At 31.4% G+C, this 23480-nt stretch overlaps 1 protein-coding gene across 1 annotated transcript in view; it reads right to left on the bottom strand.

The window, feature by feature from the left end:
* Window positions 1-22955, bottom strand: part of LOC140049894 (polyprenol dehydrogenase-like) — a 43388-nt gene extending 20433 nt beyond the window's left edge. Inside the window, exons 1-3 of the mRNA XM_072094846.1 lie at window positions 22853-22955; window positions 21693-21800; window positions 16788-16958 (exon numbers count right to left, since the gene is read on the bottom strand). Of these exons, the coding sequence (XP_071950947.1) occupies window positions 16788-16958; window positions 21693-21800; window positions 22853-22955 (382 nt within the window). The remainder of the gene's footprint in view (window positions 1-16787; window positions 16959-21692; window positions 21801-22852) is intronic.
* Between the last annotated feature and the right edge of the window lie 525 nt (window positions 22956-23480).

The raw sequence follows: 23480 nt of genomic DNA, 5'->3' as shown, positions 1-23480 counted from the left end.
AATTGGTCTGGTCAGGGTCTGATCCAGGATATTGCAATAAGGTGGAGGGTGGAACAGGGCCTACAAATTGTGTGCTTATAACCTACAATAATCATTTGAATTGCAATTTGAATCCGACTAACTTACTGCATGCAACTGTTTGTAGTCTCGTTGTCGAGCAGTCTAATCAAAACCCAAATTGTTAAATGTAACACTATAGTAGTAATTACTGTTCGTAGGAGGTGAAAAGTTTGACATTAATTTTACACCTACATAATAAATTATGCATTCCATTATTTCAAGACATTAAGACACCTGCCTCATTAAATAGCACATCTAAAAATCCGACAAACAACTAGTTCTAATTTCTCAATAAATGCGAGAATCTGATAATAAAGAGTGTATGTTACCCTAGGTTGTATGAGGCTAATTATGACTTAATTTCTTGACTGCGACTAAGAGGAGACTTAATAGTCTTTGTGACACCTGATGCCACACTTACGATGTAGTCAGATTATAAGCAAAATTGATATGCACGCTTTGACGTCATAGAAAAACTATGGTACCTGCTCAAAAGCTAATCTGGTCATTAAAGCTCTGTCTACACTATCAAAAAGTGTGATGTGCCTAAATGTGGTAGTGATATGTCCATATTATGGGCACATATAAATATTTTTGTCACATAAAATTAAAAATTTGATAGTGTAGACAGAGCTTAAATATATTGTCCCCCTAAAAAAAAATGTTTTTTTCAATTTTTTTTATTTGAATATGCCATTTTAATTTCACGTAATAGTTATTTACTTTGACCAAAAACTTGAAAAAAAAAAAATTATTTACCTGAAAAAATGTAATTTAAACTAAAACAAAAAATGGTTTTTGGTTAAAATTTTATTTTTTTTTTTTTATAAGTGAAATAATTTGTTGTTTCTTTTTTTACAGAAGTGAATTACTTTATTAAAAGTGTAAAATGGCCTATTTAAAGTCTGATTTTATTCATCTTCATTTTCGTGAATTTTGGGGACAATGTATCTTTAAGATGAATGTTATAAAATGAATTTAACAATAAAAAGTATTAGGCTATGGGGCATGAGCCAAAAAGAGGCCTAGAAAACGAATTTCGTGATCTCCTAACGGGGGGGAGGAAGATATTCACACAGTTTATAGTTAATAATTAGATTAACACAAATTCAGCCGGTCCCGCTTTCAAAAGTTACGCAATAAGTGTAATTTTAGGTGTAAAAAAATCGAATTTCTCAACATAAAGAAATACATAGAAATAGCGCCCTCTATTTTGTATATTTTCTGTTAGTGTTAGTACTGGATAAAATACAATCGTTCCATTGGAATAACTTATACTGTATCTTTCTTTGACATTTAACATGCAATATTTTTATCATAATTTTGAGATTAATATTGTAGTCCTTGTAAGAAATGTATCTGTTAGTAAACCTTAATTAATATTTATTTAAGCACACTGAAAAGAAGATGCATTTTCAATCTTTATAATTCATGACTATGCTGTCACAAAATATTTATTAATATTATCTCTCCTATATAATTGCAACTTTTTGTTTTCATTGGATGCATAACATAGAATTATAATCAATTAGTAATAAATCAAATGTTGCATTATTGTTTTCATTGTAGATGTATAACATAGAATTGTAATCAATTAGTAACAAATAAATGAAATTATTACAGCAAAGTTTCTTATAATACTCCTGTTCCTTAATATTGCTTATCATCTCATGGGTTCTTTATTTTATACTTTCTCATGGTTCATCCGTTACGTTACAAAATAGTTAAGTTACAAAATAGTTTAATATAAATTTACATTTTATAGGCATATTAATGTATTGTAAGCATCAAAGTAGAAAGTTTCTTATTAATACTCCTGTGTCTTAATATCACTTATCATCTCATGGGTTCTTTATTTTATACTTTCTCATGGTTCATCCGTTACGTTACAAAATAGTTAAGTTACAAAATAGTTTAATATAAATTTACATTTTATAGGCATATTAATGTATTGTAAGCATCAAAGTAGAAAGTTTCTTATTAATACTCCTGTGTCTTAATATCACTTATCATCTCATGGGTTCTTTATTTTATACTTTCTCATGGTTCATCCGTTACGTTACAAAATAGTTAAGTTACAAAATAGTTTAATATAAATTTACATTTTAGAGGCATATTAATGTATTGTAAGCATCAAAGTAGAAAGTTTCTTATAATACTCCTGTGTCTTAATATCGCTTATCATCTCATGGGTTCTTTATTTTATACTTTCTCATGGTTCATCCGTTACGTTACAAAATAGTTTAATATAAATTTACATATTATAGGCCTATTACATTAAAATCATTTAGACCAAGTAAAATGAACATTTGTAAACCATAAATTACACTTAAACTACACTAAAAAGTTCTTCCTGCTCAAACTCTTCCTCATCATCGCTATCATCTCCATCAATTTCAAACATCTGATGTATGAAGAAGATTGTTACAGTTTTTGCACGAGCATAATTCTGTACAAGAGAATCCTAAGGATACACAGCATTTTTCATTTGCAACCCTTTCATTGCATTTTGACTTTTTACATGACCAGGATGACAATTCGAGAATGCTGTGTAGAGCAGGTTGCTTCTCCATCCAGTCAATTACGAGTTTATTATCGGCCATCTTCCACCCATTTCCAACAGGAGATGGAGCATTTTGTTGTTGAATAAAACTAGCTTTGTGAATTGAAGCTTGAGAATTGGCATGCTGAATATGTTTATATACAGTATCTTTATTGTGTGGCATCATATTTTCAGCTCTTACATTCATTGAGAACATTGCATACCTTACTTCATTGACAGATTGGTTCTTGTGACAATACTGTACAGCCTACATACAAATGTTTCTAGATCACAAAGTAATTCATCTGAAAGTTTGCTGGTAGAATTGCCCAATGAAAAGAATGCATAAATTAGAGTTTTCCATTACGAGTTTCATTGCCTTCACTTTACCGTTCCCAAAAAAAGCGCTGACTGAATCGCATCCTGTGAAGCAATGTAGTCTAATTAATGCATTTGAAACATCATTTCCAATATGTTCCTGAATAGCCTGCAGATGAATTGTTCGGAGATTAGCATCTTTTCCAGTATTGAAATATAGGTGAGAGCCATGCAGACTTTTGCAAAATGCCAATCCAATAATAAAAACATCATCAGTGTCAGGGCTGATTGTAACAATATCTTTACCACCATGGTGTGCAGCATACTTCGCATACAGAAACATTCTGGTGTCTGCCTCTTCTTGATTAAAACTTTTCCATTTGATTCTGAAATAGAATGGCATAATAATGATGATGTTATGAATACATTTATTCCCTTGAGGTGATCTGCTTCACACATGCTTCATATTTGAAAGAAGAACTTGATTAGCAGATAAAAATGTTTTCAACTGTTCTGGAATTTGCTGTTCGGCTTTTGGTATTTTAATTGTTTGTGAGCCGATGGCTACTCTTCGACTTCGTTCAGCATTTTTTATGCAGTTTGTGTAATTGCTACATGTGATCGCAGAACTCTCCTTCGTTTAGTAACTCTTCTGTTGACTCTAATCCTTGAAATTCTTCTGTAAAAAAAAAGAATACTAATTAATATTTATGATTCTAAATGTTTGTGTAATAAATATAATAATATAATCAGTTCAGTATCATCTATACACTATTTAATATTGCAGTACAAGAATTCAAATAATATGTCTCAAATAACAACATAAAGCATCAGGTTGGTCCATTCTGTCCTTGCCTGAGGCTACTTGCCAAGGTTTGCATGCATTACCACATTGAATAATAAAATGCAAATGTTTTTTCCCAAGATGGAGGTACCATCAAACTAGGTCCACTACACAATAATACTGGGGCCACCCTAGCTAGGCCTAATTCATATTGTAATTATGGGTTCATTTTTTGTTGGCCCAGATATTTAAAAAAAATTATATACTAGGCCTAGCCTACTCTACGTAGGCTTAATACATATTAAAAAAATAAACTTTGTAGACTACCCACCGCCAACCTACCTAGCTAGGCTTTTTTTAGCAAGGCAGTATGATATGAACTAATTACTAGGCCTAGTAGGGGCCTAGCCTAGGCTAGACTAGACCTATCATTAAAACAAATAGAATTTACCTTCTTCATTGTTGGATGAATTAACATCCTCTATTTCATATTTTACTGCTCGCCTTTGTTTGCTACAATCAGTGAAATATTGATAGCATCTTTTTATGACATCCAGCGTCGCCAGGAATTGGTAACAAGTATTGGTAAGCTCCTCTCAATATTTTCAAAAGGATTTGCGGCTACAAAACTCCTTTTGATTGCCGCTTAGATTGCACCAACTTTTTGTACACATTAAAAAAGTTTTCCATTTGGTTTCTGTGAATGTTAATATTGTCCCAGAATTAGATGTATTGTGTCAATAACAACGTTTTTGATCATCAGAAGATGACATCTTCCTGCTCCGCGCTCCAGAAGAACAACACATGTTTGTTTACGATCGTCTAGTAGCCGTATCCCGCTGTGTAAGGGAATCTGATTGGACAGTTACTGTTGCACAGCTTCATGAGTTAAAAGACAAATTTTTTGATTGGTCAATTGTGCGACCTGTACTGACCTACAAAAATCTTCTATATCACAATAAAATACATATAAAAACAAACATATTTCGTTGACGCGTAAAATTTACAACCGGGACCGGCCAGTTTAAGATTATCTATATTTTTGTTATAATTGTCATAGCAATTTTATTCTCCCCCCCGATAGGGGATCACGAAATGAAACGATAGAAGGCCATGCCCCATAGCCTATATTGTTTATGATGCTTTTATATTCATAGTTATTAGAATTTATAATGTAAAAAGTATTGAATAACAAATTACTGTAGTTTATTATGATTCACAGTTAGTTTTAAGATTTTGAAGTATTCAATTCCAAAAAAAAAAATTGATGAAAAAAAGATAAAATATCATTAACCATAAACAAGACGAGATAGAGTAATAAAGATGTGATTTTATCAGTTTCTGTATTTGCAAAAAATTGAACTAAACACTTGAAGTAAAATAGCATAGGGCCATAGGAATAGATGGCCTCATACTTTTAAAGATGTAATAATTTTCCCCAAAAAACATGAAAAATGAAGATTAATTAAATCAGACTTTGAATATGTTATTATTGTAGTTTTAATAAAGTGAATCACTTCCGTAGAAAAAAAAATGAAAAAAAAAATGTTTTCACTTATAAAATGACAAAATAAATGGTTAAATTCAACAAAAACCCATTGGCTGAAAGCCAATTTGACCATATTTTGCTTTAAATAATAGTTTTTTCATGTAAATTTATACATTCATTTTATCCAATTTTTTGTCAAAGTGGATATTATACTATTATGTTACATTAAAATAGCATATTTAAAAAAAAAATGTGTTAAGAATTATTTTTTCAGGGGAACAATACATCTATAACTCTAACAGTTAATCTTAGTTTAGGCCTTAAATGTTATTTTAAAAATGCAGGTGTTCAACAAATTGCACTTCCAAACACATTCAGGTGTGCTGTAGGTGTGATTTTTGTATATTGGTACAGTACGTATGTGGAAGTTTACCAAATTCAAGTGTGTTGTAAATGGCTGTCACAATATAAAGTTATGGAGGAATCTAGTCATAAGTTTGATAATGTCCCGGACTAAATGAGTGTAAATGGAACACCTCATGGCTATTTTAGGAGTGTGTATTGTTAAACGCGAGTAATGAGTACCCCTCACAGATCAAAAGACAAGTCTTACTATTAGCATGCTATTAGGCCTACCAAGAACTACAGTGAAAAATAAATATCTGTTGGCCTAAAATTTTGTCTAGTACAGTAGGTTGCCAAATATACAGTACTTATGTTGACCTTGATCCAACCAGTATCTGCACATCTGATTAAAATTTAGTGATGAAAGATGAATATAAAGTTTTAACAAAAATTCTGCACACAACACAATACTGTACTGTATATTCCCTCGGCCTTAACAATCTATATTTAACAAACCACAGAATTTCTTATCAGATAGCCGTCAACAACTTGCTTGTCCAATTAATATAATGACATTAATTATTGATACGCTATACATGTGTTCAATTTATAATTCATGACACTTAAAAGTAAAATAATTTTTATCCTATAAAATATTTATAAACAAATTCAATTGTTTTTTATAGTATTCTCATACTTAACACATTATTGATGATCTCAAAATTCATAAATACTATCCAATTCAGTTTTTTCAAAATGAGATTTTTAAACTACTAGCAACAGTATAATTTTGGATGATAATGCAAAAACTATTTTGATGGGAATTTTTGTTAAAGATGTATTGTCCCTTGAAACACAAAAAAATGAAGGTCAAAATATTCTAAATTTAAATTGGCCATATCAAAGTAATATTAAAGTTATTCACTTTAAGTCAAAAATTTGAGTAAAAAACAACAAGTTTATGTAATTAACAGGTAAATTAGTTTGATTACATTTCGTCTGGAAAATCGTCACGAGCAAAAGTAACTAAAGATTTCAAACCCTGAGTACACATTATACATGATGCTAATTAGGATTGTTTACAACTTTTCATGGTTGAGAAAGTGTTTTCAAACAGATCGCGAGGAAGTTTTATGATTATGCATACAGAGTAGCCAAACAGGCGCATTGCATTATGAGATATGTTTTGATCGAAAACTTTGACTGGAAGTCAAAGTTATTTTTTGAACAAAAAAATGACTGTATTTCAGTTAAATGATATTTTTTTGGACTAATTTTTGGTGAAAGTTAATAACAATAGTTATACTTCAAAATGACCCACTTTTTTTCGAAATCTTTTTTTTATAATTTTTTTGAATTAGTCAAAGAGACAATACATCTTTAAATAATATAATACTGACATCAATGTTATAAAACAAATGTATCCTACTGTATGTATTTCATTGTTATCAGTCGGAAATACTGTAATGTGTTGAAAGAAGCACATTGATTTTTTCTACAATTTCCTTAAACATTGCCAATAAAAATTACGCAAGTCCAATTGACTTGGTTTACTTTTTTCTTAAAGCCAAAATGTAATTCTTGTATTAAAAACATCTGGTACATAGAATATAGGTACATTTTTATAAATCGCAGTTTATACGGATCAATAAGAAACACACTTGAAGGCATAATAGCCACCTGTATCAATTGTGAAATAGTTGTTCCATAACTTCTCTTTACATTACCTACATTTCCTCTTTTACATCCTAAAACTAGTCGTAATTCATCTGAATCAATTTTCTTATAATGAAACATCTTTAAAAGTGTTTACTGGGTATTTAGGTTAAATTGTTTGGCTTCAGGGATTACTAGAAGGATATTGCATTGATTACTGTATGTTTGTTCTGTTTGGCTAAACCACTTTTTCTTCTTACTACTGTAAACTACAATTATTATATATTAGTACCAATTGTTATAATACCACCAACAATTACAACCACAAGAATTAACCCATTACCACCACCATTTCAACTACCATCACCACAGCCATCTCAACAATGACCACCATGAACAATGACCACCATGAACAAGTCACAACACAAGTCACACTTTAGTCTATACAGTTGCCACCAAAACCCATTTCCACTACCATCACCACAGCCATCTCAACACTGACCAACACAACCATGAACTGTTATTACTGTACCTTCAAAATGACTACCAACACCACAAACTTTAGTCTTTACATTTGCCACCAAAACCCATTTCTACTACCATCACCACAGCCATCTCAACAATAACCAACACAACCATGAACTGTTATTACTGTAGCTTCAAAATGACTACAAACACCACAAACTTCCGTCTTTACTGTTACCACCAAACCCCAGGTAGCATAACGGCTATGAAATCCCACTAGCCAAACCTAGGATCCTCGGACCTTAAAGGCCCAGGGCATGAGCAGCCCCAATGCAAATTACCCAGCCTCAGAGGCCCCTTAGGAGTGCTAAACCAGGGGCTTCTACCACTTACATAAGCCACTACCAAAACCACAGTACATTAAACACCACAAACCCCACTACCATATGACAACCATCTTCAAAATCATCACCACAACCAATACCACTGCAGCACCATAATCAACACATCATTATCCACTTCATAACTTAACAGACAATGTGGAAAAAATATCAAACTTTTTTCAACCATGCAATGCAAAAATTAATCTATAAAGGCCTGCAATACAGTACGTCTGTGAGTGTAAAAATAATTCAATGCACATTTTATTTTGGTCTGTTAAGATATTTGAAATGCGGATACAATGATTTTATATTTATTGGCAAACGTCCCTGGATGAAAACGACATCCCAGTAATGTATTGAAATCAATTTAATCTTCTCTTTCTACAAAAGCAAACTGTCGCCGTGAATGTAATCTCAAAGGGCACAGCATTTAGCTTTTAAAAGTAGCATACAGCTGTACCCTAGAGGTTCACTCTAAAACAGCTTTCAAGTTTAAAAACAATTTTTCAAACTGGACGTACTCAATTGCAAAAATAAATGTTCCGCTTTAAGATTACATTTTTCTATTAATAGCTTTGAGGCACTTGGCGTTTGAAAAAAGGAGGTTACAGTTCGGAAATTGTGTGCGAGTGTTGACAAATTTCAAATCTGTTTGACTTAAAGCAGTGGTCAGTTGATTTATATTGAATAATGTATTTTAGCAAATACATTAGCTTTAAACATAAATAGTACTGTATGTTGTTTGATAGATATACTGTATGAACGAATGCATTCCTACTCCACAGTATGTACAAATTATATATGACTGTTTTTCGCGCCGCGGCTCTAGCCAGCTATGTCCCAGGAGGACACATTCATTAATAAGCTGTTTCATAGCGGTAGCTTTAGTATCTAAGGCTGACAGTTTTGTGAATTTGGAAACTCGACTATAATTTATAGGTAGCTGCTGGACCCAAAAAACGTCTGGGAGAAGAGAGTCTATATGAAAGCCTTTGCTGATAATACAGTATTATTGAGATGTAGACGGAAATCTGTAAAATCTTGATCAATAAATAATAACTTCGTTTTTGCTGTCAACTAGGGCGGTATTATAATAAGTCACTGTCAAATAATCATTCGATAATGGTCAAAACTTTATTTTGGCTCTGTCAACATAAAGGGAGGTATTTACAATGACTTTCTTTGACTTTCAATCTAGGCCAATGTTATAATAATACGCCGTCAGATATTAAATCATTGAAACAGTCCTCGTAAATTTTTTGTTGGTTATCAGATGCCGTGGGGGGTCCAATCAATTATCGTCAGAAGGTGAACAATCAGTCTACAGAAGATTATTAGGAACGCCTGCTCCATTAATTAATCCAGAAAAAGGTTTGAACATTATCTATTTGTTTATTAGTCTTCTCCTAACACAATTATATTTTCTTTAAAAAAAAGGTTTTATAAGTGGTTTCAACATTTATGATAGTAATGTCACAGTTCTGTGTCTGGACGCAAGTTCATAGACCTACTAGTTATATTATTCATATTAACTGATACTTACTCTTCATTTACCGTAAAGTTCAGTTTTAATGAAATATATAATATAAATTGGCTTCGTAACAATTAATTAGTTTTGAAAAGGTTAGTTTTTTGGTGATAGGTGAAAATGACATGTAACTTCGTAATCAATTTATTTTTTTTGTATAAAGGCCCAATTACACTATGACGATAACGACAGACGATAAATATATAGCATGCATTTTTTTTACATAAACCAAAAGAAATTAGAAAGGTTTTCGTTCTAGACCTATAGGATAATCATTTATGCTGTCTTTGATAAAAATAATGTTTTTCAAATTCCAATCAAATGACGTCATGATAAATAAAAACAATAAAATCGCTGTATTGTCACGATATTATTGGTCTTACTAATCATGACGTCATTTGATTGGACGTGTGAAAATATAATTTTCATCAAAGGAATTGTTTATATTTCTTTTGGTTTATGTATTAAAAATGCACATTTGTCTATTTATCGTCGATAGTTATCGTCCTAGTGTATGGGCCTTATGCTGTAAATGTTCAATTAATTGATCATTCCGATTTTATTAGTTTGACTCTTGCACAGTTGCTGTCTAATCGTTGTTGTGTAATATCATTTCGAACCATATTAAAATCATAAAGAGATTCATATTCCTTAACATGTGGCTGTGCATGGAAGTCTGGTCTACAACTCGGCCCCGGGCCTGAAAGTGTTGGTGAATTCATAATTATACTTAATATTATATATATAAACACAACAGGCATAGAAATAAATTCCAAACCGCCCGGTGATACACTGAAAATTATTTAATTAATTTTTGAAACGATAAAGATGAGGAAATCTGGGAGTGTTGAAACATTTCAATATTCATTTAAAAAAGTACATTAATTATGGTATTGATCAGTGCCTATAGAGGCGTAAAAACCCTCGGTCAATATCATGTAAAATGCACTGTGGAAGGGTCATTATTAAGACTGCAAAATTGGGCTTATCAACAAATAAATACTTTCGTTCAAAATGTAAAATCAAGGCTGAAAAATTGGGCTTATCAACAACAAAATATTTTATTATTAGACGCGATAACATCAAGGATAATCAGTATAATTATTAATATAGCCACTGTTACTAGTTTTATTCTACATGCTAAAGTAAATAAAAATCCACTAGAAAACAAGCAAGTCTGAATGTTATGCTTATTAGCCATGTTATGTTTGTTACTGTAGGCCTATGATTGTTTGCAATGTCCACATATTATTTCCGTGGGCATATCCATAGTGTATCACTCACAAAAAAGACGTGTGAGGTTCTTTCTTTAGATTTTGAAGAATGATTTGTGTTACAAGAGTCAAATGCTCAAGATATCGGCTAACGCCATGGGACCCTTGGCTTATCAATGAATAATAAATACAGTACTACTTTCGTTCAATTGAAATCGGAATCTGACCGTTTCATTAAATTGGGTGTGATTAGGCCTAAACATATAATAATTTATTAAAAAGGTACAATAAAAACAAATGCATCAGAGGCGTAAAGAACCCACGGTCAATATCATGTAAAATGTATATGGTATAAGCACTGTGGAAGGGGTCATTATTATTAAACTGGAAAATTCGGCTTATCAACAAATAAATACTTTCGTTTAAAATGTAAAATAAGACTGCAAAATTGGGCTTATCAACAAATAAATACTTTCGTTCAAAATGTAAAATAAGACTGCACAGTTGGGCTTATCAACAAATAAAATACTTTTTTTCAAAATGTAAAATTAAGACTGGAAAATTGGGCTTATAAACAAATAAATACTTTTTTTCAAAATGTAAAATTAAGACTGGAAAATTGGGCTTATAAACAAATAAATACTTCCGTTCAAAATGTAAGAAAACATTTTTTTAATATAATCCTTAAGCTCTGTCTATACTATCAAACTAAATAAAATATGATGTGCCCATATTATATAGACATGACGATGTCATATCACTACGATAATCGGGCATATCACTACCATATTTGGGCACATCACACTTTTTTTGTTAAACTAGTTGGGACAGTGTAGACACAGAACTATGTGATCGAAACATAAGTCGGAATTGGACTGACGCGATTGATTTAATTGGGTATTTTTATTAATGTAATGATTCATTAAAAACTATAATACCGATACGCGTTTGGTATTGATCAATGGTGCAAAAAACCCTGAGAAATAATGTTATAACGCGATTTGGTGATAGCTTAGCAATAATACAACCCATATACTATTATTATAAATACCTATTACAAATCCATTCATATAACTTTTCATTGCGAACCGAAAATGTATAAATGTTATTCTACAGACAGTAATTATATATTCAAAAGCCATATTATTATTATTATCAATACCTAAATGCGATAGTAATAACCACATACATTATTCCCAATACAAATTTGTGCGTTTAATTCTAGAAAGAAACGACTGTGCTGACAGGCCAATGACATAAATCACAAGTAAAGTCCCAATTGTTCACTTGCGTTTTGATTGGCCGACCTATTATATTAGATTAATGAAGACTGTTCTTACAACTGTCCAGTCAAAAAGTTACGCGGCGTTTTTTGTAAGAAATATTTCTTGTTCATATGTAGATGTATCCTTTCCTACTCCACAGTATGTACAAATTGTATATAACTGTTTTGTTGTTCATATGTAGATGTATCCTTTCCTACTCCACAGTATGTACAAATTATATATAACTGTTTTGTTGTTCATATGTAGATGTATACTTTCCTACTCCACAGTATGTACAAATTGTATATAACTGTTTTGTTGTTCATATGTAGATGTATCCTTTCCTACTCCACAGTATGTACAAATTATATATGACTGTTTTGTTGTTCATATGTAGATGTATACTTTCCTACTCCACAGTATGTACAAATTGTATAACTGTTTTGTTGTTCATATGTAGATGTATACTTTCCTACTCCACAGTATGTACAAATTGTATAACTGTTTTGTTTTTCATATGTAGATGTATCCTTTCCTACTCCACAGTATGTACAAATTGTATAACTGTTTTGTTGTTCATATGTAGATGTATCCTTTCTTACTCCACAGTATGTACAAATTGTATAACTGTTTTGTTTTTCATATGTAGATGTATACTTTCTTACTCCACAGTATGTACAAATTGTATAACTGTTTTGTTTTTCATATGTAGATGTATACTTTCCTACTCCACAGTATGTACAAATTGTATAACTGTTTTGTTGTTCATATGTAGATGTATCCTTTCTTACTCCACAGTATGTACAAATTGTATAACTGTTTTGTTTTTCATATGTAGATGTATCCTTTCTTACTCCACAGTATGTACAAATTGTATATAACTGTTTTGTTGTTCATATGTAGATGTATACTTTCCTACTCCACAGTATGTACAAATTGTATAACTGTTTTGTTTTTCATATGTAGATGTATCCTTTCTTACTCCACAGTATGTACAAATTGTATAACTGTTTTGTTTTTCATATGTAGATGTATCCTTTCTTACTCCACAGTATGTACAAATTGTATATAACTGTTTTGTTGTTCATATGTAGATGTATCCTTTCCTACTCCACAGTATGTACAAATTGTATAACTGTTTTGTTGTTCATATGTAGATGTATACTTTCCTACTCCACAGTATGTACAAATTGTATAACTGTTTTGTTGTTCATATGTAGATGTATCCTTTCCTACTCCACAGTATGTACAAATTGTATAACTGTTTTGTTGTTCATATGTAGATGTATACTTTCCTACTCCACAGTATGTACACATTGTATAACTGTTTTGTTGTTCATATGTAGATGTATACTTTCCTACTCCACAGTATGTACAAATTGTATAACTGTTTTGTTTTTCATATGTAGATGTATCCTTTCCTACTCCACAGTATGTACAAATTGTATAAACTGTTTTGTTTTTCATATGTAGATGTATCCTTTCTTACTCCACAGTATGTACAAATTGTATAACTGTTTTGTTTTTCATATGTAGATGTATACTTTCTTACTCCACAGTATGTACAAATTGTATAACTGTTTTGTTTTTCATATGTAGATGTATACTTTCCTACTCCACAGTATGTACAAATTGTATAAACTGTTTTGTTTTTCATATGTAGATGTATCCTTTCTTACTCCACAGTATGTACAAATTGTATAACTGTTTTGTTTTTCATATGTAGATGTATACTTTCTTACTCCACAGTATGTACAAATTGTATAAACTGTTTTGTTGTTCATATGTAGATGTATACTTTCCTACTCCACAGTATGTACAAATTAAGTTTTCTAAAGCTCTGTCTACACTACTAAACTACTTTGACAAAAAAAGTGTGATGTGTCCAAAAACAAATATGGTACTGATATTCTCAAATATTGTAGTGATATGACATCATCTAGTCCCTAATATGGGCACATCACATTTTTTTGTCACATAAAGTTTGATGTAGACAGAGCTTTAAATTGATTTCTATTTTTATTGTATATTTTCTCTATTTATTATTTTACTTATTACTTATTTTGTTATGATATTTTCACTTTGCGTACTTTCATCAACTTTTTGTTACCAGTACAGCCATTTATAAACTAATGCAGTGAATTGGATGTATACACTTCTAAATCTCTGTTTACACCATCAAACTTATATATATGGACATAATGATGTCATATTACTGTATTAACATTAAGCACAACACTACCATATTTAGGCACATCACAATTTTTTGTCAAACTACAGTACTTTTGTAGACAGAGCTTATATTTGCAATATATTTGTATGTTAAAATTCTTCCTCTCTTTGGAGAAAAAGACGCTATTGTTGGTTTATCCAGGTAAGCTAGGCACGAAATGGACTAAAAGATTGTCAAACTACAGTAATAATAGTGTAGACAGAGCTATAATAAGATTAGAATTCTCATTTGAGGTTTTGCTTTAATCAGCAAATGAAATGTATAAATGTCAGAATGAGCCATACTAATGCATATAATAAGAAAAAAACTACAATAAATTAGATTTTACTTTTTGTACTGACAAGATTTATCACAAATTTGATCAAATTTTTTCTATTAAAACACAGGTACAGAAATGTCTTGGTTTGACATTTAAATTTGACAGAGTGTCAACTAATAATGGCAATAGTTGCCTATATTGCAATGAAGGACGAAAAATGGTAGGTCAAAAATTCGTAAGAGTATGTACTGAACTCAATACTTGACTCAAACACGTAGTTATTTTATATAATTTTTCATTTCTAGAGGAAACATACAAATGCATGCATCTCAAATAATTCATGAATATCAAGATGGACATTTAGATACGAGGACATTTGAAATTGGCTAAAATCACAACTATCTACATAAAATGGGTTGTCTATCTTTAGCTTTGACTGAATTTTTAAAGCTCTGTCTACACTATCAAACTTTATCATATGTGACAAAAAATGTGATGTGCCCATACAGTAAATGAACATGATGTGACTACCATGCATATTGTAAGCACATCACTACCATACAGTATGTGGGCACCTCACACTTTTATATCAAACTTGTTTGATATAGTGTAGACAGAGCTTAATATGGATTTTGGTTTGTTATGAAGTCATAATGTAGTACAATAATAAATAGAAATAAATAAAAATAGCAATATGTATTTGAGGGAAATAAAGCAAAAAGAAAATTAGTAATTTTTTTTATTTAATGAAACTGAGGGCTCCCTTGTAGTATTATGCTACAGTAGGCTTCTGTAATTCTGGATACAACTAGTTACAATATTACCCATAATCATAATAAATCTACTAAGTTGCGTCCTTTTCAACCTAAATGAAACATAATAGAAAGATGACTCTCCTTTAACTTTACTCTAACCTAAAAACCAACAAATAAATAAAAAAATTGCATATTTCTAAACTAAATACTGTAGATTACAACAAGGTACATTATGCTCTACACTGACTGTGGACTAAAATTAAAGTAAAAGATCATAAATCACTTCAGTGCGCCGGATTATACCATTATCCAACGGGGTGCGATATATTTTTATATGTTCTTCCTCTCTTTGGAGAGAGGGGCTATTGTTGGTTTATCCAGGTAAGCTAGGCACAAAATAGACTAAAAGATATCATCACTACATTTCATCCACATGTTGGATGGCTACAGTATACCATTATCAAATGGGATGCAATATATTTTTATATGTTAAAGTTCTTCCTCTCTTTGGGGAGAGAGGCTATTGTTGGTTTATCCAGGTAAGCTAGGCACAAAATATACAAAAAGATATCATCACTTGTTGGATGGCTACAGTTGGCACTCTTTTATAGACTTGGTAGATTAAACCTGAATTATTATTACTATGCTTACTATTAGTAATTACTTACTTTAGCTAATTTATTTAATTTAAAATTAAAATAAATGCACCTTTGGTCAAACCTCACTGCAAGAAAATCGTAATTTTTGTTCTCAGTAGAATGTAAAGTTAATATCTGAAAAAAACCTCTTAACTTTTTCTTTATTTACAATTAACTTTATCATAAGAAGCAAAAATTGTATCCATATTTTTCTCAGTGGACTGTTCAAATTAATATAAAATGCAAACATTGCCAATTTTTTTTGCAATAATTAGACGGAAAGACAATCCCTCAATTTCCGTTTTTTTGATGCAAACCGAAGGAAAGGCATCAATTAAACGTCTCCAAGACAACGTCAACATCAATCATCTCTGATGTTCATTTTTTGATCCGACAATCGGTTTTGATTACGGTGTTGATTCTAAAATCTCTGGGCCAATTTCACTTTTTTTAATTAAAAAATGTATAATATGTTTTGAATTGAAATGATTTGTGATTTGAGATGACTTTAGATGAAGCTAGTGTCAACCAAGTCATACAACATTCTAAAAAACTGATATCTTTTAATTCGTCAAGTTTTTCTTTTTGCACCACAGATAAATTTTGTTTCTTGAATTTAAAAAAAAATAAATAAATAAATAGTTTAAATGATAATATTTTTTTTGGATAGTTTTTACTACCTGTAATATAATATAAATACTAACTTGATAAATATTTCATCTTAATTGATGAGAAACTTTATGATTTGACATAGCTAATAAAACATTGTTCCAGAAGATTCATTATTTTGCGTGCCATATTAGAAACATTTGCGCTTAGATTGTTTTATTTATCTATCTATGGTCATTCTTACCGTTATTCACTAAAACATGAAGAGGTAAGTCGTAAGACTTGAATGTACTGGCACATCTACGGACAGACATCAATGATGCCAAGTCCAAGTACATCCATTCCACTGATGCTTCTGGATCATCTCGGCGGATCCTTTCAATTGCATCATTTGCTTCCTCCTCACTTCTAGAAGCTAAAATAAAAAAGCTTATTTGGTCAATAAAACTTTTACAAAGTACTTATAATTATTTATTTAAAAAAAATTAAATCTTCTTCTTCTTCTTCTTCTTCTTTATTGTATCAAACAAAAACAATTTCAATAAAAAAGGTAGCCAAGGTATAGCCGAAGCTAATCAAGCTTGGTACCTTTTATCTTAACTAACTTAAGCTACGAAATTAACAAATAAATAACAGAACTTAAAAGAAAATAAAAATTTGATATCGTCAAAAACAAAACAACAAATTTTGAATAATAAATAAATAACATAACATAAAGTGCTGTATGTACTGTACTGTAATAAACAAAACCATATCAGTTCAATAGACAATATCTGATGAATTAACAATATATAAAAAGTCTTGTAGACACACACCAGAATACCAGAAACTCACTGTAATTAATTTGATTTGATGCAGAAAACAGTACTAAAGGGGATCCAGCAATTTCTACGAATTCAGTTGAATTCACCAATCAGTTGAAATTAATAGAAGTTTCTATTAATCATTTAAGTAAAAAAGTTTGTTATCATCGGATCTGTCATATATATCACGATATTTATAGATCCATGTCCTGAAGGGTTTTTTGTCAAAATTTGATGAAAGATTTCAAAATTAAAATTACACATCATCAACAAATTGTTGATTTAGAAAATAAAATATTTGAGATTACTGTACTTCTAATATTTTTCTCTAACTACTTTGTCTTTCTGCCAAAATCCTTTTAGAGAAATTAGCTAGCTTTTTACTGAAACACTGCCCTTGATCCAGATTCCCTGAACTTGTTCATTCTTAAAGCTTATGTATGATACCCAAGCTAATTTGTGTTAAGCTCCGTTCACACAGTCTAAACCAATGACATCAATAAATTAAATCAAACATTTATAGGTTAGCAAAGAATTTGCTCAGCGATTCTGTTTAAACTAAACTAAAATGTTGGTTGATCTGATAGTAGTAGCCTAAAATAATACCTTGTTATGTCATTAAATGTCGGAAAAAATAGTCTGTGTACTGTATCACAGTCCAACTGGACTGAATTACATACGATGCAGACGTGGACGGCACATAAAACAACTTTAATCTTCACTAAAGCTCTGTATACACTATCGAACTAGTTTGACTAAAAAAGTTTGATGTGTCCTAAAATGGTAGTGATATGCTCAAATGCTCATCATGTCCATATGGACACATCACATTTTTTTGTCACATAATGTTTGATAGTGTGGACAGAGCTTAATGGTCTTTGTGAAAGACAGCTGCCTCCAAACTGTGCTCATTCGACAGGGATGCTATGGACTAGGTTTTTTAAAACATTACTTTACTGCAGTAAGTACAATTTTTTACTGCAGTAACGTATGCAATAAGCATAAAACCAAAAAATACTGGCTAAATAATTGCATATCAGGTTGATACTGCGGTAACTGCAGTAAACGAGAATAAACTTGACTTATTAAAGTGAAACACAAAAATAAACATAATTTCTAAAACCTAACATTTCAACAGGTAATAAATGTGTCCCTTGCATTGGAATCAATGACGTTTTATTGTATTTTTATAGTTAACTGTACACGACAAGCAGGTGTATCTGTATATTTCTGTATTCACAATCATGCTTTACTGAACCATGATAAGTCATTTGGCCTTTAAGTTGTTTGATATTATATTTGCTATGTCTTATATCAAATGTTGGTGGATAGCTCTTAAGTACAAATAATTTGTAATGGATACTTAATACATATTTATCGAATATAGCAAATAACACTATCGTTTACAAACGACTTAAACACTAATCTCGGTTAAATTAAAACTGATCTGATCTATGATAATAATGTTTAGTTACAACTTGAAGAATTATAAAAGAATGAAATGGGGTGTTAAAAATATGTGACCTTAAGCTCTGTCAACAATATCAAAATAGTTTGACAACAAAATTGTGATGTACCCAAATATAGTAGTGATATGCCCAGATATGTTAGTGATATGACATCATCATGTCCATCACTGGGCACATCACATTTTTTGTCACATAAAATTTGATCAAATCAAATAGCGCGCAACTTTTCTCAAGGTTTATGTATGCGTGTGTATAAACGTTAAGAGATCCAACCTGGTTACAACTTGTTACAAGTTGTAACAATTTATGCAGATGTGGAAAGAGTATAAGAGTACTAATACTACTACTAATACAGAAAAATAACAATTAAGGAGCATTTCTAGCTCCGTCATAATTTACCATAATTTAGGGAAAAGAACGTCTAATAAAAAATGACCATAAAAATACAGTGGCAATAACTTCTAACAAAACTTTATATATCGAAGATTGGAAGTGAAAAAAGCCATAAAAACCCTATTTATAAAGGTTGAATCTATAACGTACATCACCTACATTCTCCGTATCAGGAAAACAATTTATCGTAACGTATATTTCCAATTATAAAAGAAAATAACTGAAAGTAAATTACTTTTTTCTGATGGATACAAGGGATTAGATTACAAATTGCAATGCAGTATTTTTATAACGCATCATTTGTCGTTTGATACTACTAGGTTATTTTTCTAAACTGTTCTACATTTGTGAGAAAATTGAAGTTGTATTTTAATAGTGTCATTTGAGCTACAGCTCTGTTGACACTAGGATGCAAACAAGGCTGTATTAAGCTCTATCTACAACTTTACATGACAACAAAATTTGATGTGCCCATATATAGACATGATGCCATATCACTATACCATATTTGGGCACATCACACTTCTTTTGTCAAACTAGTTTGATAGTGTAGACAGAGCTTTAGTGCAACAGAATTGATTTTTAAACTGTTGCTTGTGTATCTTTAGTGTTGCGTCTATGTACTTGCATTGCGTCCTAGGAAACAAGCTTACGCAGGTTTACTATTTAGCTGGGTGTTATTGATTGATATTGATATTTGAGTTTTCTAGATCTAGAAAACTCAGATATATCTGAGATCTGAGTTTTCTAGATCTGAGTTTTCTAGACACCCTATTTAGCTTGGCACATTTAAGTAACTCATTCTGCCTTTGTAACAGCAGTACACATGCAACTAGATATTCAAGCCTAATCTAAATCTAATTTACAAATTTAATACATTATCTCATTTCAGGTTTCAGTTTAATAAACATTTTGTAACAAATGACTTCTGTAAAGATGATTAATGCAAAAAAAATCCAAAGGATTTGTTATTAACTGTTATTGCTAGACATAAGCATAAAATAACAATTCATTAAGATAAGTGCTTAAATCACAAAAGAAGCGAAGTAATATAATAAGTTGCAAAAGCTGAAATACTGTATGAATAGAATTATTGCAGCAAATGACTGAATAGTGATGTGGAATAAGCGCCGCAGTTAATTAAGCTCTGCAATTGACGTGGAATAAGCGCTATAGTAAATTCACAACAGTCAAATAAGCCCTAGAATCAAGTAGACTGCTGTGCAGTGTTGTAGTCTAGTGCTGGTTGAGTAAGCGTCAGTGACCCCGTCAGTGGTACTAGCCATTTGTTTTCCGTATCCTATCTTATTCAATTATGAAAGCTTTATTTATATCAGAGGGTCTACAAAGAGTGAGAGTGTTGGTTGAAAAGCACCTTTGAATGAGTGTGTGTTGCAGTTGAGTGAGTGTTGTAGGTTGAGTGAGTGTTGTAAGTTGAGTGCTGTAGTTGAGTAAGTGTTGTAGTTGAGTGAGTGTTGTAGTTGAGTGTTGTAGTTGAGTGAGTGTTGTAGTTGAGTGCTGTAGTTGAGTAAGTGTTGTAGTTGAGTGCTGTAGTTGAGTAAGTGTTGTAGTTGAGTAAGTGTTGTAGTTGAGTGAGTGTTGTAGTTTAGTGTTGTAGTTGAGTAAGTGTTGTAGTTGAGCGAGTGTTGTAGTTGAGTGTTGTAGTTGAGTAAGTGTTGTAGTTGAGTGCTGTAGTTGAGTAAGTGTTGTAGTTGAGTGCTGTAGTTGAGTAAGTGTTGTAGTTGAGTAAGTGTTGTAGTTGAGTAAGTGTTGTAGTTGAGTGAGTGTTGTAGTTGAGTAAGTGTTGCAGTAACTTCTACAGTGGTATTAACATTTTCGATATCCTTTTTTAAATATCAATAGTAAATGCTCTATTTGTATCAGAGGCTCTTAAAAGATTTAATTCTAATATATCATATATTTATTCTCGATAGAATCAAACAGTTAATATCTTGCCAGCTCTATTTTTAATTAAAGTAAAAGCTTTTGCAAGAATATTGACATTCTGAATAATATTTTTGTACCAGTCACTGAACGCAAAATTGTATGCGGTAGCTTTTTTTAATGATTTTGTGATAATAAAGTTGTGGGGAAGGATAATGATGCTTGAAATCCATAGGATATAACAATATTACAATATTTGAGTTTTAAGTGTACATGTACATAAGCATGTATTTAAGCTATGTTTACACTATCAAACTAGTTTGACAAAAAAAGTGTGATTTTCTAAAATATGGTAGTGATATGCTTAAATATGGAAGTGATATGATTTAATGTGTGTTGTGCTTTGTTTTATGTTAATAGTCACAAAATAATAAAGATTGTTGCACAAGTAGTTGAGTTGTTTCGTTTCCTCTTTATTCCCCAGTTTTGCACGTACCCGTGCGATTACCACCGACACAGTTTTATCTTAAAACATTAAATATGACACCACTCACCATGTCCATATATGGGCATATCACATAACGTTGAGCTTTAACTTACCAATAAAAACTCTCATTCCATTAGTACATAACTTTTTAGTAGTTTCAAAACCAATACCAGAAGCACCACCTGTAACTATAGCGATATGTCCATTTTGATTGACAACACCTGAAACATTCAAAATATAGAAATCTAAAATTGTATGCAATTACACTAATAGTTTGTGAGAAAATATTGTGAGAGGTAAATATTGACAACCAACAAAGTGTTTCATAATCCTAAATTAAAAAGAAAATATGACATCACTTTTTTTAGTCTACAATACAAGGTGTGCAATAACACTACAATTTTAATCAACTCACCTAAATTATATCCAAACTATTGAGTTTCATATTAGATTAATAAAAAGTTCATTTGTTTGTTTGAAAAATGTGTATTATTAATTTATTTAATAATTAAAATATTATTATCAATTAATCAAGGAAGCACCAGTTTCTTTTCATAATCATTGTAGTTTAGCCTGTCTAAGTATAATTATTAAGTGGGTCAATGATTATGCACTTGTCAATTGTATGACCCACAATACGACCCCCGGGAGAGGTGCGTCATTTGTCCGATGTGCGTCATACTTTCGAATACCATGACGCACCCGTGCGTCAAAAAGGTGACTTACCTTTAGGTGACCATGACGCACCCATTTTGACACACTGTGACCATGTTGTTTATGATATGGTGGGTGGTAAAGTGACGGACATTGACACACCTTGTTCATTGATGTGACGTACCATCTAGGTTTTTTGACGCACCCCTGCGTCAGTAATTATTTGTAAATGACACACCCATGACGCACCTCTCCCGGGGGTCGTATAGTGAGTCATACAATTGACAAGTGCATTACACCATTTTATTGCTTAACTTAATATTGTGCACACTCACATTTACACCACAGATGCACTAGCTAGGCCTACACCACGCCTAATACGACGACGATGAGCGTTTTTTTAGTAGTACATGGATAGTGGGAGCAGATTCCAATTCGTTCGCGCGCGGCCTAGGCCCTATCTATTAGGGCTAGGCTAGCTAGCCTAGCTAGCTAGACTCAGAGGCTCCTACTCCCTAGCTAGGCTGCATACCTCCTACAGTTGATAGTAATGACATCAGTGATGTCATTACTACTACTCTATAACTAACACTCTTTTAAATTAAACATAATGTTTAACCTTTTGCATAACAATGTGGTGTAAAAAGTTGTCGAATTAAATCAAAAACAGCGATCAAATGTACATGTAAAATTGTACAGAACTCTCTCAAGAGCGCAGCCATATTTATGTGATAGTCTTCATTAAACAGTCGTCGTCTTCTTTGTTTGCGCCCTCAACGAATTTTCATTATAAAAACATTTAGCCAATCAGAACGTACAATTTTCTTGAACTAATTGAAAACTTTGTAATGGTTTCATATAGCAAAATTTAGCACGGAAATCTTGATTATTTTATTTTTATTTTATTTTTTTATTTAATCGGTATAAAAAGACTCAAAATACAACTCATAGTTGAAATGAAGAGCTTACATATGAAAATGATAATTCACATAAACAAAGTTAAACGAAGAAAAACCACATTAAGGCCTATGAAACAGTTAAATGTCCGAAATAACATAATTACAAGAGTATAATAGTGTACAGCTCCTAAATTGTGTTATATGACTTACCTAGAAACTGCTGAACTAGCAATCCTCATAATAATTACACAACAGATGTTTTTAAGTTATTGCCTTTGAGAATTATCAATTTACGAGTTTTTAATTTTTTGCATGACATATCACAGTTATAATCAAAGAATGATAATT

The sequence above is a fragment of the Antedon mediterranea genome, chromosome 5, assembly GCF_964355755.1.
Source record: "Antedon mediterranea chromosome 5, ecAntMedi1.1, whole genome shotgun sequence".
Classification (NCBI taxonomy): Eukaryota; Metazoa; Echinodermata; class Crinoidea; order Comatulida; family Antedonidae; genus Antedon; species Antedon mediterranea.
The sequence above is the reverse complement of the archived record's forward strand: the minus strand, read 5'-3'. Positions and strand labels throughout refer to the sequence as shown.